The following is a 20402-nucleotide window of genomic DNA, read 5'->3' as shown; positions in this document are numbered from 1 at the left end:
TCCTTGTAACCATGAAGTGTATTATAATTTGTCTGACAGTACTCGGACACATTATTGGGGACAGTCAACATTGAATGACCAATTTTTGACACTGTCTGAAAATACTGTTGTTTTTTTTTCCAACCCAAATATGATACATATTTGTGCCAAAACCGGGTTTTTTTACATTTTACAGGGAGGTAGGCTTTACTGTGTAAAAAGCTTTTAATCTTGTAGAGAGAAGTTAAATCCATTTTAAAATTATATATGTTTTCATTTTACCTGAAATTATACTGATATCCATATATCAATTTGTTTTTGTTGTTTATTTGTCTATCTATTTATTTACTTAATTGTTTGCCTAAATATGACTGTAATCTGTTTTATTTATTTATTTTATACATTCATTTTTAATCCCCTTCTGCATAGAGGGGAGGGGATTACAGGAATGGCCTCAGTCTTTCTTCCATGTCCACTCCATAACTTTTTTAAACTGTTAAAAGTTTTTGAAATAACTTGGCTTAAATGGTCATCAGTATGAGACGATGTGCAGAGCGCAATAATCGGGTCGCTACCTCTAAGGCCAATGTCACAACTTAAGGTCATAGGTTAAAAGTTTACATTTTGTTTCCGCTCCAAAACTTCAACTGATGAAAAGTTTTTAACATAACTTGGCACAAATGATCACCTTTATATCATGATGAGCAAAGCACAACAACAAAGATACTACCTCCAAGGTTAAGGTCACACATAAGGGTCAAATGTTAATGGTCCACATTTTGTGACCGCTTAATTACTTAAACTGCTGAAAAGTTTTAAAAATAACTTGGCAACAATGATCACCATTATAAGAGGATGTGCAGAGCGCAGCAATCAGGTCACTGCCCAAAGGTCACAGGTAGAGGTCAAATATTCTTGTTTATAACTTTTTGACATGGAAGGTTTTAAATATTTTAGCATTAATAATCACGACCATGACACAATAGCCAGGTTTTTCTCTAAAAGACATGGTTTGTTAAAGATCAAGAAGTACAGATTACTGTCCGCTGTGAATGGGATATAGCTGTCCTTCAGACTGCCTTGTTTTTAATTGTTTGAATTTTTAATATGAGAATGCTCTTTATAATTTTGTTATTGGTAACACCAGAATTTCGGGTATATTGCATTGAATTGTAACAGGACTGACAAGGTGACAGTAAAATTGTCAACTGTAGGAAATGCTACCTCAGTTGACAGTGTTTTTCCAAAAGTTGTCAACTTTACTAACACTCTGTCAGGCATGTAATATTAATTTTATTATACCAACAAGAGCTGTCAGTAGGACAGCAACGCTCGACTATTCTAAGTGCTTGATAGTAAAAGAGCCTTGATAATGTAAAATTTTCAGAGTTAATAACAAAAGGACAAAATTTTTCTTTAAATCCATGTTAAAGTTAAAGGCCTTGGACAGAGTCCTATTATGTTCTCAAAGTATAAAATATCAACTTGTTTCAATAGAATATGAAAATATCTGAGGTGGAATGCAAACCTAAAAGTAAATTCTAAGTTGAAAAAGGGGTATAATTCTGTCAAAATGCTTGATACAGTTACCTCCTCCTGTCTACAGGTTGGGGTTATAATGGTGAACAAGTGTGCAAAGTTTCAAAGCCACATGTCAATGGACTTTGAAAATATTTGAGGTATTACAAAAACTTAAAACATAAATTCTAAGACGAAAAAGGGGCATAATTCTGTCAAAATGCTGGATACAGTTACCTCCTCCTGTCTACAGGTTGGGGTCATGATGGTGAACATGTGTGCAAAGTTTCAAAGCCATATGTCAATGGACTTTGAAAATATTTGAGATATTTAAATATAAAACTTTAACATAAATTCTAAGTCAAAAAGGGGCATAATTCTGTCAATATTGTAGGCAGAGTTATTCAACTTGTCAATCTGATGTACCTTGTTACTATAAATAAGTATTGTAAGTTTCAATTGAATATCTCAAGCTATAATTGAGATAATTGACTTTACAAAAAACTTTAACTAAAATTTCTAAGTTAAAAAGGGGCATAATTCTGTCAATATTGTAGGTAGAGTTATCCAACTTGTCAATCTGATGTACCTAGTTACTATAAATAAGTATTGTAAGTTTCAATTGAATATCTCAAGCAATAATTGAGATATTTGACTTTACAAAAAACTTTAACCAACGCAGACGCCGACGCGGACGCCGACGCCGACGCCGGGGCGACTACAATAGCTCTCATATTCTTCGAATAGTCGAGCTAAAAATACTATTATAATAATGGTAGAGGCTCTTTATCGATTTAACATTTATGTGCAGCAATGAAGAACAATTAGTATTTAACCTCAATTTAAAAATTTTATTAAAAGTTGTATAATATGGTTAATGTCATTGTTCACATTTTTTTGTTGATCATGTTTTGAAATAAAACATGGAAACTATTAAAACGTGTAATCGTGTTTTAAATCTGTTACAGTCCCAAAACACGTGTTAGGTGTTTTCAGACAAAACACCTAAATACGTTTTCTAGAAAAACACCCGTGTTTTATTGTGAAACATCAGTGTTTTGTGAAAACACCGCAACATGTTTTAAAACTGTTACAGATAGGTGTTTTCACATGTGTTTGGAATCAAAAGAGATTTAGAGTGTACAGCCCCAACGTGCGTAACGCACTTTGGTGTCAAAGTTTGAAACGACCGCCTTTTGGTATCATCAAAATACAATCAATAAGAATTAATTTTTGTGATATTTTATATTCTATAACACTATCGCATTTTTTTCTATATAAACAAAGAAGGAAGCGTGCATTATTCTACAACAATGCACTCGCCGTTCTTATAACCTCCCTGTGAATTTTCAAACCGACGCATTGTCGCTATTTTGTTCGAATATCTGATTAAAAAAAAAATTTTTTTTCGTTGTAAAAACTATCTAGACTGAAAGAAATTGGTCCTACTAAGAAGAAGAATCCGAACACTCAGTTGTTGTCAAAATTTAGCGCCGAACAGCACTAACAAAAACAATCAAATCAAGAACACTATTTCAATGTCGCAAAAGAGTTTAATTTCACATTTATTTCACTATAAGTAGTTTTGAGTTCACTTAAAAATTATAGAGTGAAATATAATAAACAAACAAAGTTTTATCAACGTTTTAAAAATTTGTTATTCTCAAAATATTTCTACACACGCTGGAAAAGCGTTTTAAAGAACGTTTCTATTGGATACTCTGAGGCGAAAACACATTTAACCAACAAAACTAAAGTCCAACCATATAATAAATATAATATTTTTTTTCTTGACGTGCAAGAATGGAAATAAATATTGAATCTTCGTTGATTATAGTATATTCTGACTTTCTTCGTGATTTTGTCACTATAGACAGAGAAAAATAAAGCCGGGGTTAAACTGTCAATAAACTCTGGTGACGGACTACTTGTATATTGGAGTGTTGATGCATAGGAATTGACCACGAAAGCTGTAGGCCTGAGGCGTTACACTGTAAATGAGGAGAACACCGGACGCGTTCACACTTGTTAAATTTTAAACATTGCACGTTTATATTTTGAATGCCTGTGTTCAGAAGAGGCGTTCTATTTACGAGTTGAACACTTTTAATTTGAACGTCAGTGTTCAATGGTAGTTATTCTAACTAGAGAACATAAGAGAATTTGAGTTTTTGAGAATATAAGGTAAGTTTTTTGGTCAATATATTGTCAGTTGATGTTATATTTAAGCAATTTAATAAATAATGGTGCTTTAATAATTTAAACATTATAAAGTGGAACATGATATGAACAGTAGCGTTCATTGAATGTTCATCGAATGTTCTAATTGAGAACGTTTCTAAAAATAGATGTGTGCCAATTTCTGACGTCAAAATGAGCATCCACACGAAGGCACCAATTCAAGTACAACAACATCAAGTAAGCGTTGGCGAAACGCAAGCAGAAAAGAGACAAACTTTACATTAAAATTGAAGAAAAATACGGTATAAACTTTTACTTCTTAAGCGTCTCTTACGAATATCATATGTGATAATGAATTAGCCTAATGTAGATTTTTCTGTGTCATCGGGGTTATTTAGATTGAAATATTTAAAAACTGTGTATAGATATTTGTATGATACATTTTGTTGCCTTATATTTTAATAGGATAGCGAGTAAGTACTGTTGTTTCAAGCAGTGCTGAAAGATTTGAACTATACGGTAGATCTACAGAAACTGGAGCAAAATATTTACAGAAATAAGAAGAGGATGTAATACAAGACTTCCTTATAGATCTTTAAGGTTTGTTTCCTTAAACAATATTTGGTGGATAATATTTTTAATTCTAACATTTCAAAAATGAGCTTTGATTGTTAATCAAATCATTTTTGTTCTACAAAGATGACCTGACATTGTGTCACAAATAAATTGTGTCGTACAAGAGACGTAGCTACAGATTCAAATCGACTTTGTGAGACAGTGCATGGCCCTGGTGATGTTAGAAATGTATTAAGATAAATCTGACTTGGATGTGGTGTCTGATAAATCGTTGGATAATGCTTATACATAATATATGTATTATATATATACATGTATGTCAATCACTTACGCTGTTTTACTCTATATCAGAACTGTAAAAAATGATTTATCTCATAGGAAGCAATTATGAGCCTTTAAATCACCAGTATGTTAATAAATTCCATTACTGTTTTCCAGGATAATGAAGAATATGACTTTCCTGCTAAATTGGAGACAAATGAAAACACTTCGCACAAACTGATGACATACAGAGGGGAGCACTATTGCTTTGGAGAGTGTCCGTTGGTGTTTAAAATTCAGTTACTTGAAACTTTGTTTTCGACATAGAATATTGTTTATTGTTTATGTTTTCAAGACTCTCGCAGCAGTTTGTATTTGAGAAGAAATGTAGGAAATTAACCTTAATTCATGTGTCATGTTAAGAAGACTCCATTCGTGCACACAAGAATATAACACATAAAACTACAACACGTATTAACAATAAGTGAAACAATGCTAGTAAATTGAGAGACAGATTATGTTGCTGTGTGATTATTACTCATATTTTTGTGTTCTGATATGAAACGCAAGTTTTATGTTAACATGTACAAACAATTGCTGACAGAACTGTGTAAAACAGTATTTAATTTATTGCAATTTGATCATAATATTTTCATTATTTACTTTATAACTGTTAATAAGGCTTAGAGTTAGTAAATGATAAGACATTTTGGATAACTGATTCATTTTGTTATTATAGATAGATAGATTTATTTCGGCAAAGGAAGCATATACATAGTTGACAATATAACATAGGATAAAATAATGAGCATTATTAAATACTATATCACATACGAGAAAACTATGACATGCTCACCAAAACCTAGGATAACAAAAAAATGGGCAAAAAAGCTATTGTGGTCCTTTGTATTGGCGGCATGACCTAGAGAGGAAGACCTAAATATAATCATGTTTAAAAATACTTATAAATCATAAAAATGTATATCACAGTCAAATCTTGAGTTAATGATACTCCTGTTTACAGCTAGGATTTAAAACACATTACTAAAATTGTAAAAAGATAAATAGCAGACAATTTAAAATCCTGACCCGAAATATGTAAAAACATAGTAAAAAAAATAAATACTGTTCATAACATGACTTTTGATGGCAACCATAAAACTTTGTAACCTGTTGATCTCCATTAACTCTACAGATAAATCATTCCATAATTTGATACCAGAGAAAGCAAAGGATTTAGAACCCTGACCTTTGACTTAGGTAGACAATACCCACCCTTTTGACTAAGTCTTGCATTATAAATATGTATGGAATCTTGCGAAATAAAGTGTTCAGACATGTAATCCGGAGACAGGCCAGTTTTTATCTTAAAAACATGACACAACATTATCTGTTCAACTCTTCTGTGGGCCAGTAACCAGTTAAGGGACTTAAAGTGGGATTGGTCAATATGGGCTCTGCAGACATTTTCACAAAAAATCTTACGATTTTTTCTTAAGTTTTTTACTTACGATAATCGTAAATTAAATCTAAAGTCATTTTCACAAAGCCACTCGTAAGTTAAAATTTTATCTTAAGATAGAAAATTCACTTACGATAAATCTTACGATAAAAACATCCCGAGCAACGTTCATTTGATATTGATGTGCACGCTCTTTATTTTATTCCGGTTTTAAATCAAGTAATAAAGAGCTTGAAATATCTATTAAACACAATCAAATTTCAATAAAAACAAAAAAAAAATGATTCAAACTGATATAATTTATATCTTGATTGAAGATAATTGTAAATATCTAAAAGATTCAGAGAGAAAGTCTACTATGTTATTAATCAATAAAAAGGACATGCTGGCAATGAAATCGAACCTTCGAAATGTACAAATTGTTAGTTTTCAATAATACTACAGTATACTACAGTATAGTTCACGTTTAAACTATTTATAACCCTCTCCATCGTGACGTCATCAAGTCATGTCGTCAAAAATGTTTATGTTGAAAAATAATTAAACCTCAATTTGTGTAATTTATGGCATACTGTTTGCTTATATATATATGTCCAACTTTTTGTTTGTTTTTATTCAGTTTAGGTAAGAGATACATGATATTTTACCCTTAAGAGAGAAAAAATTACACTTACGAACGGGGAAGACCTATCGTAAAGTTACGACAGATTTTGCACTTAAGATTTTCTTAAGATTTTTTGAGAAAAGGAGATTTATCGTAAGGTTTATGTTACGATAAAAAATTGTCGTAAGATTTTTTGTGAAAATGTCTGCTGGAATCCAAGTCAAGTACAAATCTTATTATTTTGTCTTGACAAGTTTGTAACTTATCATTTTAAGACTGTGTCAAGCTATTATACCAAATAGAGCATGCGTAATCATAGTGACACTGAATAAGAGACATAACCAGAAGTTTCTTGGTATGCTGAGTAAAAAACTCTTTCTTGCGGTAAAGAAATTTTAACCGAGAGTTGGTCTTCTTAAGAACAGACTCGGCCATGGCGCAAAATGACAGATTTTGGTCTATAGTAATCCCAAGATGTTTGATAGATGAAGTTGATTCAATTGTTGTACCAGAACAGGTTATATGCAGGTTAGATTGTGACCTAAGCTTTTGCCTGGACCCAAATAAAATTGCCTAGGTTTTACCCAAGTGCAATGACAACTTATTGTCAACTAACCATTGGCTGTCTAATTCTATATCATCTGTCAATGCCTTTTCAACAACAGATACACTTTTACCAGATACAAGGATGCCAGAATCATCAGCATACAAAAGCAATTTATTTTTGACCACAGCTGACATATCATTTACATAAATTAAAAATAGAAGGGGTCCAAGGATTGAGCCCTGAGGAACACCACGTGTTATTTTGGAATTGAAGAATAAGTACCAGAGAATTCTACAAGCTACTGTCTATCTGATAAATATAATTTGAACTAATTTAGGACGTCAATACTAAGACCTGATGCTTGCAGTTTCATTAAAAGAATGGAATGGTCGACTGTGTCAAACGATTTCTGCAAATCCAGCAGAACCATACCAACAACATTACTTTTCTAGTTTTCATACCTGATAAAGTCTGTAAGGTGAATCAGACAAGTATCAATAGAGAAGCCACTCCTGAAACCTGATTTAAATTTATACAGCAGATCTTTATCCTTAAATAAGCTTCAACCTGGTCATAAACCACCTTTTTTCAAGGATTTTAGATACAACATTTAAAATGGACACAGGCCGGTAATTACCAACAGACAATTTGTCGTTTTTTTATAAAGGGGAACAACTCTTGCAAATTTAAGATCATCAGGGACTTGACCTTGGGTAAGGGATAAGTTTATGATATGAGCTAATGGACTAGCAATAACTAGGGATCAATCTCTGATAAAACGTGAAGGTATACCATGTAAGCCACTAGCTTTTTTGACACCTAATGAAGTTAAGTATTTAAGAACTTACTTTCAGAAACAATGGAAAAAGAAAAACTGTTTGCAAAAACACCCTTATTAGCATAAAAAGTATTAACACATTTCGTACCAAATTTATGCATACTTTATGGCAACTCTTCAACAAGTTTACATGCAACTGTTGTATAAAATTTGTTAAATGTGAATAACTAAATTATAATTAAAAAATCTCAATATGATTTCTTCATTTTATGACATAGATCTGTTGTTTTATCAGGTGTTCAAATGTCAACATAAGTGTTCATCAGTGTTCTAACTTTTAACAAACCTAACTTTGAACATATTCTATGCGTTCAATATCTGTTGGATCTAAATTGAACGCGCCTGGCATTTAAAAGAAGAACACCTGAATGTTCATAACATGTTCAATAATGGAATGGTTGGAGACAAAAATTGAACACTAGTATTAAGAAATGAAACGCGTCTTGGCGATTAATATCTGTTGCAAATAGGCGTTCAAGATGTGTTCTATTCTTGGACATTTACAGTGTACTTTTTTCGCATCAAAACAAGAAAGCCTGTGTAAAATTAAGGATTCTAACACGATCCGCATTTTTCCCTATTGAACATAGAAGAACCGAAAGTGTGTGTTATTATGCTATAAAATCACTGTTTGACGTTCTATAATTAGACATGTGACGTAATCATTATACACGTGACGTAACCACTAAAAATGTGACGCGCTGACAATAAGTACGGAAACAAATCAGACGCAATTTAGCTTATTATCATGTAAGGCAGCATTTATTTGTTGATTTCGTGTTAGAATCGAAATAATATATCCAAATCGATGATTTTATTGCTTGATAACATCACTGTTTGTCGTTCGGATGCGGATCATTATATCACTCGGGCTACGCCCTCGTGATATAATTCCCCGCATCGGAACTCCAAACAGTGATGTTATTGAGCAATAAAATCATAGTTTGGGATATATTATTTCTTAAATAATATATCCTATTCAGTGATTTTATCGCTCAATAACATCACTGTTTGGAGTTTGGATGCGACGAATTATAAAACTGGTCATGATACAACTATCGTCACGTTGGTTTCAGTGGCAGTATTTAAAGTAGCTAAGCGTGACGTAACCGCTGTGAGGAGTTTGAGCTTGAGATTTTGACTTGTGAAAGCCGGGCCTGGTTTATACACACGACACGGCTTCTCATAGATGTGAACATTTGTGGGAAGTTTAATTAGAATCCCTCCGTACGTTTAGGAGATATGCTCTGGACAAAATCTCTGTAATTATTTTATCATCTTAAGGTAGCTCGCTACTTTCCGACCGAAATTTTACAATATCTCAGATCTTGATGATTTTTGGTATACATAAATATAGATATGTAAGCTTTACTTCTGCAGCATTATTTTACAAATAAACAGCGTTACTATGACGTCAAAGCGCCCTCTATCGATGGCGGCGAAATTGCGTCTTTTTTATCAATAAACCGGTCTGTTCTTATTAATTTTCATCCGATTTCCTTCGTTTTAATTTTATAATGTTCAGTAAATGTATGTCTTTGAAATAATGTCTTGCTTTAACATTTGCTTAATACTCTGCGATTCTACGTCGTTTTTCTCTACATTCTGACGTCCATTTATAATACAAATATAGCGCGATATTGCAATAAAGATTGTAAAATAACAAAAAATCAACACGGTGAATTTTGCTATAATTTTTTTAACATGTAGTGAAGTCATGAAAGAAAATATTTATGCAATAAAAATATAGGGTCAACGCGTAAGATATTTTGCTATTACTATTTTAATATAAGATAAAGGATGAGTAAAACGTAATGATTTTGGTGACGTCAAATATTTTTCTCAAGGAAATTGTCACGACTTTTCCGATGAACAGTATACTGACTGGAATTAAAATGTGTGAAAACCATCAACAACAATTGTATTTAGACATATTCCGTAAAATGTTCTTTTAAAAGTCCTGTCAGGTGCCCGCATTTCGATGAACAACTTCAATTATATACATGTACAACAAATCAGGGTATGACTGTCTGCAAAAGTGTGTATCAATCTCTAAAAAACTGAAACGAATGGTTATAAATACCTCGAGGACTGAAAGACAATTCAGAATATTGAAAGATATAATGAAAAGGCCACCTAAGTGGAAATAATACAAACATAAATTTTGCAAAGAATGTCAGAAAAAAAGAATGAAAAGGCTGGTGCAGTCGCGGTGTCATCATGTTATGTGTATCTCGGTACTATATAAACTTCCATGTTATCATACGTATGTAACAATTTCGAATTGTATATATCAGTTAGTAGGAAATGAATCAAATTTACGTTTTAAAAATGTATGATCAACTCGAAGTAACAACGATTTGTAGGTAAGTCATGTTTCACTGGTAGTCTTAATTATATAAATCTAGCAGACATTTATTTTAAAACTTTTCTACTCGTATAAAAATTTATTTGAGCCGCGTCACGACAAAACCAACGTAGTGCGTTTGCGACCAGCATGGATCCAGACCAGCCTGCGCATCCGCGCAGTCTGATCAGGATCCATTCTGTTCGCTATCAGTTTCTCTACTTATTAAAATGTTTAAAAGCGAACAGTATGGATCCTACGGCCTTCGTGGTCAATTCCTACGCATCAAAACTCCAAACCGGTGTTAAATAGCCGATATACACCTCTCAGGCCGATGTTATTTCTTAAATAAATATTCTAACGGGTATAAGCTAAGCGACCTAATATTCTTACTTCATTCATACAGCAATATGTGAATCTTATTTTTTTGCGCTGAAACTAGTTGATTCATATAATAATATAACACTTTTCGCTCTTTCATTACAAACATCAAAATATAAAATAAAAATTAAAAGATGTATGAGACTGCGTCCTGCAAATTAGAAACGTATTTAAGATTAAACATTGTAAATTTGCTGTTCTAGCGCATGCTTTCAATGAGAAAATAATCAACAATTTAAAAAATATACATTTCATCAAGTTCCTGAGTTGTTTATACTTACAATCGTAATGTTTGACGTAAGAAAATTGTTATTTGGTATTATTCTTTGAACTCCAACGTCTATTAACGCCACCAAAACCATTACGTTACATTCCCTTTATTTTATTTTAAAACAGTAATATCAAAATATCTTACGCGTTGACCCTATATTTTTATTGCATAAATATTTTCCTTCACTTTCTTACTACACGCTCGAAAAATTATAGCAAAGTTCACCGTGTTGAATTTTTTTTATTACACAATCTTTATTGCGATATCGCGCGGTATTTGCATCAGATATGGACGTCAGAATGTAGAGAAAAATGACGTAGAATCGCAGACAATTAAGCAAATGTTAAAGAAAGGTATCATTACAAAGACATACATTTACTGAACACTATAAAATTAAAACGAAGGACATCGGATGAAAATTGATAATAACAGATTGGTTTACTGAAAAAAGACGCAGTTTCGCCGCCACCGATAGAGGGCGCTTTGACGTCATAGTAACGCTGTTTATTTATAAAATAATACTGCAGAAGTAAAGCTCACATATCTATATGTTTGCATACAAAAAATCATCAAGATCTGAGATGTTGTCAAATTTCGGTCGGAAAGTAGCGAGCTACCTTAAGTGACCTTGACAATCATCTTTACTGACCTTGACATTGCATATATTAACCTAAATTACATGTTTCACACCAGCAGTCATAAGAATGACCATTTGTGCTTCAAATCCCTCAATAAATGATGACTAAATGGTTCCAATACACATTTTCATATTTTTATTTGAAATTTGACACTCTGCCTTGCAATAGTGAACATTTGTGCAAAGTAATATTTAAATCCCTTTATGCATATAGAAGGTTTGCTCTGGAAAAAAGCGTTTTTCAATAACCTCTAATATTGTCCTTAATTTTTTACCTAGAAACCTGTTTTTTTCACGCGACACGGTATGTAAAGTTGTAAGCATTTGTATGAAAATTCATTAGAATCCCGCGATATATGTAGAAGTTATGCTCTGAACAAAATCTCTATATTTTATTATCTTTAGTGACATTGACAATTATCTTAGGTGACTGTGGCTTTTCAAATATTTAACTAAATTACATGTTTCACATCAGTAGTCATAAAATGATAATTTATGTTTCAATCCCTCAATAAATAATGACTAAATGGTCCCTACACACATTTTTATATTTTTATCTGAGTTTTGGCGCCGGTGTGTGACCTTGACCTTGGCTGCAGGGACCTAAATTTTGTAAAGCGACACTCCGTCTTACAATAGTGAACATTTGTGCCAAGTTCTATTGAAATCCCTCTATGCATGTAGAAGTTTTGCTCCGGACAAGCGTTTCTCTACGACCTCTAAGTGTGACCTTGACCTTTGACCTAGAGATCTGGTTCATGCAGGGGACAGGGCTTTTTATAGTGGTGAACATTTGTATTAAAGTTCATCAAAATTTCTTTATGGTTGTAGGAGATATGCTTCGAACAGAAATCGGATGTCCCCAAGCCGCCCTTTAGGGGGGAACTATAATACGACCCGTTTTTCACACGGGCGTATAAAAATAAATAAATAAAAATACCATTCGTAAAGTGAAAAGTCAATCACAAAGAAAATTTCGATCTCGTAGTTGGTCGTCTGTCGCTTTTCTCTGGTATTTATTGTCTGCTCTGAGCGATTCTGCATCTTCTCTTCAGTAATTTTAGCGTCTGAAGAAAATGGATAGTTTGAACAATTAGGTGTCTGAACAGGATCACTATCCGTAAACAAGCTATAACCATAAATATACTATTATTTGACCATATACCATATACCATTATATAACCATATATCATTACATTTGCGTATTCACAGAATAGAAATATCAGGTCAAATTCGAGATTCAAAGAAGATCTTCTTCACTATTGATATAAAATATTAACGATTTTATTTTAGAAAACAAAGGGAATCAGCTTATGTATTTAGTTTAACAACATAAACTTTTATCACTTGAAAAACCTGTGTCCTTTGATTTATATATTGTTTTAAGTCTTTAATCAGAAAAAAAAATGCATTGAAGGTAAAGAAATATCAAATGATGGGAGACAGCAAACGAGCTACTCCTAACTTTACAATCGTAAAAAATGCCAGATAAGGAAACACATATTTACACTAACACAGCAACCGTTGAATAAAAAATGAAATTTATCAATATTGGAAGTTTATACGAGTTATTTATTTGCATGTAAATAAATCTTCTAAAGACTAAGTTATACAACTAAAACCTTACCTTTGTCTGGCAATTTAATATTATCAAACGATGTTGTCAGCTTTTCTTCCATTAGAGCTACTGTGTAAGTACTTCGGTTATCCCTCGGTGGTTGTACCAAATAATTATGTTGTTTGGATACGAATGTTCCGTACTAGAAACACATCAATCGCTATTATATAACAGATATTATGAATACATCATAACAACTAAACACAGCGAATACAACATTTAATGCTGTCGCATTTTTCATCCTCTTAATACGGATACTCTTCTTTTTGGTAATGTTGCTTATTCCGAAAAAGGCAATTCATTAATATTTTTTTCAGTTCAAAGATGCATTAAGCATACGAAACGTTTTTGTTAAAATCTGTTCAATGCTTTTGATTTTTGCGCTTCAAAATCAACGCAACTGTAAATTCTTTGTTGGATTATTCAATGCCATTTCTATGTAATCTAAAGTATCATTTTTCTTTATTGTTTCAGGGACGAACCGAATTACTAATGTTATATGAATTAATGACCCCATCCTTTTTTTTTAAAAAAAGTATTTTTATACTTTTTCTATTAATTTATATTGTAAATCTATTGTTATAAAATGAAAGGAATCAAATATGTATAAAGTAAAAAATCAAACAATGGTCACCTTCTTATAATAAATAATAAAGCTTGCATCGTCTTCGAAACAAAAACTTCTTTTTTTTTTGGTTATATTTGCTTTTAAACGTTTAAATGATGCTAAGACTTTGTACAATATATAAATGAATTTTGTATAATATTGCATAGGACTGTGGTGGTTTGTTGTGGACGACTTTTGTTTGCAACAATTATACAAAATAATCATTACAAAAATTCTTATATCCGTAACCTGTAAAGAAACCCTAACGTAACAGTATGAAGTCTTTTACGTGTATATGTTCGTGGGAAGACTAAATCTAATTTTAATAACGTTGAAAAGCCAACAAAGCAACCAGTTAAATCAAAAATATTAATGAAAACACCATATGTACTCCTTTATGGTCTGTTACACCGCACTTTGGGGTCAAACGCACTATGGGATCCGACCCCAAAGTGCGGTAAACTTCACAGCGCACTTTGGGGTCAAACGTACTTTGGGTTTCAGAGTTTTGAAGGTGTCAACTGAGTTCTGCTTAAATACTGAGTACTGACTTAAATTCGAATTCTGCGACACTGAAATATTTTAGGCGGAGTTCAAGATGACTGTCGATACTAATATATACATCAATATTTCATAGTGTCATTTCATTAAATGCTGATGTAACAGTTATAACAAGAACACGGCTAGGCGGAGCATTATATGCCCGAAAGTGATTTTTGTTAAAAAAATGAAGCATTTGTAAGACATGGTAATTAAATAATAATTTTATTTTATTACGACGGATGGACAGAATGATGCCAGGGATATAACATATTATTACCCTTCCAGATTTTTTCCGCCTTTTTGATTGGATATTGATCACCCGAAAGAAATTGATATAACCGAGCCAGACGGGTAATATACACACTAAATTTCCCCGTTTGGTACCCAACGTTGTAAACAACATGCGCCGAGGTGATGCGCGTACGGTTCGATTTTACGCGGTGTAAATTCCGATTTAAAAGCACTTTTTAACTGTCAAATGATCAATATTTACCAAAGTAGAGTAATGATACATATTACCATCAGTATCAAAAACAAATATGACCTTGTGAAAGCTTGATATTAATTACAAACAAGGGTGCCATAGTCACAAAATACGCCCGTTTACGAAAACTTTAGATGGAGATGGGGGCATTATGGATAAGTGTTATCTAGCAAGCAAGTTTTTATCCTTGGCACTGTGTTGTTAAATGAACCTTAAAACAAATCAGTAGGGAAGATAAAAAGTACATGTAATTGTAATTTAATAACTAAAAAATTCTGATTTAAGATTTTATTCTAGGGAATAAATTTCATTACAATTCTTAATCTTTGAATGAGCTGAACTGATATTTACTTGAAAATTAAAATATAATTAAATTTCTATGAGAAAGTATTTACATTTGAAGGTAATTACTGTATGATCTTTATGAACAAATACCAAGTCTACAGAACACCATAGTTATCACAGTTAAGAATCTTGACCAATGAATGCAACATGTGTAAATAAATGTTACATTCTTTAGAACATACTCAAGTCCAAGAAAGAGGATTATTTTATGCCCTTTGATTAAATTCTATTTTTAGAATTGAAAGTGAAAGTAGATCAAGGGGAGTAATTGTGTAAGTCATTTATGAACAAAGTAATAACTTTGTTGTCGCCCTTTGATTAAATTCTATTTACAAAATCTGGATATTTCATCATCTTTAGTGACCTTGACCTTGTATATATTGACCTAAATTATATGTATCACAGCCATAGTCTTGATAATGACCATTTGTGTTACAATCCCTCAATAAATGATGACTAAATGGTCCATATACACATCTTCATATTTTTATCTGAACTTTGACCTCTATGTGTGACCTTGACCTTGGCCGCAAGGACCTGAATCTTGCACGCGACACTCCGCCTCACAATGGTGAACATTTGTGCCAAGTAATATTGAAATCCCTCTATACATGTGGAAGTTTTTCTCCGGACAAGCATTTTTCAATGACCTCTAAGTGTGACCTTGACCTTTGACCTAGAGACCTGGTTCATGTGCGCGACACTGCTCCTCATAGTGGTGAACATTTCTTTGAAGTTTCATTAAAATCCCTCCATACATGTAGGAGATATGCTCTGGACAAAATTGGACGCCGCCCGCCCGACCGCCCGCCCGCCAGGGGCGTTCCCATAATACGTCCCATTTTTCAAACGGGCGTATAAAAAGTGCGTTCAATAGACTACTCCTTTTCTCTTGTTGACTTTCGTAAGGTACAGGAAAAATACGTCATGTATTTATGTGACGTCATGTTGTGACGAAGAGGTATCCTAAAGGGAATCTTATTTCGACGTTTCATTTGAAACAGCAATGATTTTTTAAAAAATCGTCTAAACTCGGCAGGGGAAGGGTAAATAAAATTATTATTTTGGTTTTGGAGTGATATATGTGGATATATTACCTGCCAAGATAAAATATCACCCTCGCCTAACGGCTCGGGTGATATAAAATCTTACAGATAATATATCCACATATATCACTCCAAAACCAAAATAACATATAATATAACATATAGTTAATGTGCTCAATATATGTGATCGTCCTTTGAAGTTTGACAGTTGTAAAACTTTTAACAATATTAAGGTCATTAGATATTGACCTTTGACCTTGTGACTCCAAAATAGATATGGATCTTTTATTCTATATAGGCAATCATCAACTGTAAGCCAAATGGAAGTTGTATTACATTCCGGAAAGTACAAATTTCAGTGTTAAGGTCATTGTGACGTTTGATCTCATGAATCATAAATCAATAGGGGTCATGTATTGGACATGGCTGTTCATCCTATAAAATTTTACAGCTGTAGGTTGATTTATACTAAAGTTATTGAGCAAAAACTGTTTTCAGTTTGAAGGTAATAATTACCTTGACCTCGTAACCCAAAAATTAACAGGGGTCTTCTTCTCAATATTGACAATCATCCTACGAAGTTTGAACACTGTGGGCCGAATGGAACTTACGTTATGCTCCAGAAACTATTTTCAGTTTTAAGGCAATAGTGACCTTGACCTTTGGACTTGTGACCACAAAATCAATAGGGGTCTTCTACCCATTATGAACAATCATCCTATGAATTTGATATTGTGGGCCGAATGGAGCTTAAGTTATGTTCCGTTAACTGTTTTCAGTTTTAAGGTAATAGTGACCTTGACCTTCGACCTTGTGACCCCAAAATCAATCGGGGTCTTCTACCTAATCCGGACAATCATCCTATGAAGTTTGAATATTGTTGGCCAAATTGAACAGAAGTTATGCTCCGGAAAGTGTTTTTAGTTTTAATGTAATAGTGACCTTGACCTTTGACCTGTTGACCCCAAAAGCAATAGGGATCTTCTACCCAATATGTATAATTATCCTTTGAAGTATGAATGTTGTGGGCCAAATTGAACTTAACTTATGCTCTGGAAACTGTTTTTAGTTTTAAGGTAATAGTGACCTTGACCTTTGATCTGTTGACCCCAAATCAATAGGGATCTTCCACCTAATATGGACAATAATCCTATGAAGTTTGAATATTGTAGGTCAAATGGAACTTAAGTTATGCTCCGGAAAGTGTTTTCAGTTTTAAGGTAATAGTGACCTTGCCTTTTGACGTTGTGACCCTAAAATCAATAGGGTTCTTCTACCCAATATAGAAAATCATCCTATGAAGTATGAATATTGTTGGCCGAATGAAACTTAAGTTATGCTCCGGAAACCAAATTGCCAACGGGCGGACGGACGGACCTGTCAACATTTATGGTTTATGTGCTTTTCTTGGATCTTTATGTGGCACTTTTCCCCATAAACCAGTAAAAGTACCACAAAACCAGTCGGTTTTACAGGATTTCCTTCTTTTTTAAACTAAAATAATGGACGGAATGAAGCTCATAGACCATTGGTTGTTCGCCAGACAGACATACAGACGGACGGACGGAAGGACGCCAGGAGGTATAACATAAAAATGTGTTTTGATGCTTAATTGGTAAATGTTTTTAAGTGTTTTATTTATTTTACCACTTGAAATATCTAAATTTTGCGGCTATGTAACAAACTACTATAGTACTTAAATTGCCAATGAATTCCTACAAATTATAATCTGTTCCATCAAATTTGAATATTCCTTTTTTTTATTTCATATAATAGTAAAATCACCTTAAAGATAATGTCAATTTAACTCTGACGTCAATATCTCTAGGCATGTTTTTCATTTCTTTCATCAAGTCAGTAATATGGTCAAAATGTTAAAATTATATTTTTCCCCGTTGACTTACGTTGTAACCTGACGTGACGTCCATTTCAAAATGGCGGCGCCCATACAGACGTCACTTAGGGTTCGTCTCACAATTATCGTGAAATGTACTCAGTAATTATAAAAAATATCTTATTCTTATTTACTTACTACTCAATAGCTAAATGTTATCATTAAAAAGAATGATGAGAACAAAATTGTGCCAAAAAGACAATTTTACTAGCAAACCATCATTTAAAATAATCAAAATCATTTGAAGTGAAAATATCTGTAACCGCTTTATAAATTCTAACACATAAAGATTTATATTATTAATTTACCATGATATTATACTGTCGTACTTAATATTCTTTTTAAGTGAAATGAATTGTTTAGCTAGATAGCTTTTCAATCAAGCGCGTATCTTGAATACCGCAACGCGTCATAGGGGAACGGGAACACTAGCTAGAAGACTATAAAAATGCTTCTTCGCACATTAATGTTTAATTTACATAATTCTGTAGTTGTCTGAATTCTGTCCATTAGTGTGCATCCCGTCTATTCAAAAATAATCAAATTGACCAGGTATATCGATGGGATACAAAAATATGTTACCCGTCTTATTTCGGGTGCGATGTTCGTATGCTAAAACTTTCGTAGGTTCAACTTTCACAAGGAATCGCCAACAAAAATACTATCTTATCATGCAAATCTGACAAGAATATATAGAAAGGAGAACTGAATCAGATTCACCATACGTTCAGCATTGGTTTACTTGTAACCACAGTGTCTGCTATAACTAACTCGCTCGCTAATGAGAGAACACCATCTCGCGTTCGAGGAAAATGTAAATTATAAGAATATAATATCATACTTCCTAAACGTAGGCCTATACACTTTAAGCTCGTAAAAAAGATTTAACTTTCCGTCTCACAAGTCAACAAAATGTCCAGAAATACTGGCAGTGATTTGTTATTATTAAGAATAAGTTTTAATTGGGGCGTTTTCTAAGCGACAATATGACTTTGTGTGTGTGTGTTTTTGTAGACTCAAAGTGTTACATATTATGTTAATATGAATGGGAGATCGAGTTAAAGAGAAACATCGAGTGACGTTATTCAATAATTTTAGTCTTCCTAAAATTTGAAAATATTCAGTGAAAAAACAATAGCATATTTTTCGCGGGAGAAAAAATACCGCGTATTGTAGGCCTATATTTTGTAGCTAAAAGAGTATGATTTACAGAAGTCTTGAATAACGAGATAATACATAGGGAAATCATTTCTGAAAAATATAAAAAATAGTTTAAAAATATAAAATCAAAACGAAGGTTATATGTGAATTAATGGAAGAAGAATTCTACTATTATATAGATTCATGTCATTAAGTGTGTTTAAAATTATTTAAAAGTTATCAAAAGTATTGGATCTATTATAAATATATGAATTGAAGGTGTAATTGTAACAGTTAGGCTGCAAAATCTTGGTATACAAAACTTATTTTAAATGCAATCATCAAGACAAATTCATCTCAACGCTTAAAATTATCTGTATGAGGTTACATATGCCTAACCGCCCTCTGTCAATGCCGCAACTGAAATCATCCATAAAAAGCGCGAGACATTTTTGTTACGTCATATATTTCGTAAATTGTTGTTAACGTAAAAATGTTTTTTGTCAGGAATCCATTTTCAAGAGTTATATAAACATTTTAAATTATGGATTTATTATGATGTGTTTCATTTACATATTTCATTTGCTAACCTAGATAACTCCACAAATTGAACTGAGACAGATTAGCAGTTACAAAAATCTGGTTCATCAAAAGTGTAGGAGTCATATATTTCAGGAGTTTTGAATAAAACAAGAGCGATCAGTAATCACATGTGTCGCCTCATGATGGCCAATTTCATGTTGGGACAAATTTTGTGACAGACGGACAGACAGACGGACAGTGCACAACTAGACTTTGTACTGATCATTCCTGTAAAGTTTGGATAAAATTGCACCAGTAGTTTATGAGGAGTAGTCCGGACAAGCTTTTGCGTATCTGGCAACACACAGAAAAAAACTTCTTTTTATCAAAGGGCCATAACTCAGCCAAAAATCATCCAACCGGAAAACCCGTGCAATCTGCGCAAGGACTTGAGCTACAGATCAATCCTGCAAAGTTTCATTGAAATTGAATTAGTGATATAAGAGAAGTAGTCTGGACAAACTTTAAAAATAAAAATTATTAAAGGGCCATAACTCAAACAAAAATCATTGAACCGGAAAATGCTGACAATATGAACAAC

The 20402-nt window shown here is 32.8% G+C and overlaps 1 protein-coding gene across 1 annotated transcript in view; it reads right to left on the bottom strand.

The window, feature by feature from the left end:
* The window catches only part of LOC132721035 (A disintegrin and metalloproteinase with thrombospondin motifs 19-like), a gene marked incomplete at its 3' end in the record, with an annotated part of 85825 nt that overhangs the window by 26013 nt on the left and 39410 nt on the right, over positions 1-20402 (bottom strand). Inside the window, 2 exon segments of the mRNA XM_060705284.1 lie at positions 12543-12669; positions 13230-13362. Of these exon segments, the coding sequence (XP_060561267.1) occupies positions 12543-12669; positions 13230-13362 (260 nt within the window).

Source organism: Ruditapes philippinarum, unplaced genomic scaffold (genome assembly GCF_026571515.1).
Source record: "Ruditapes philippinarum isolate M1 unplaced genomic scaffold, ASM2657151v2 ctg1870_1_1_1_1, whole genome shotgun sequence".
In the NCBI taxonomy this organism is placed as follows: domain Eukaryota; kingdom Metazoa; phylum Mollusca; class Bivalvia; order Venerida; family Veneridae; genus Ruditapes; species Ruditapes philippinarum.
The sequence above is the reverse complement of the archived record's forward strand: the minus strand, read 5'-3'. Positions and strand labels throughout refer to the sequence as shown.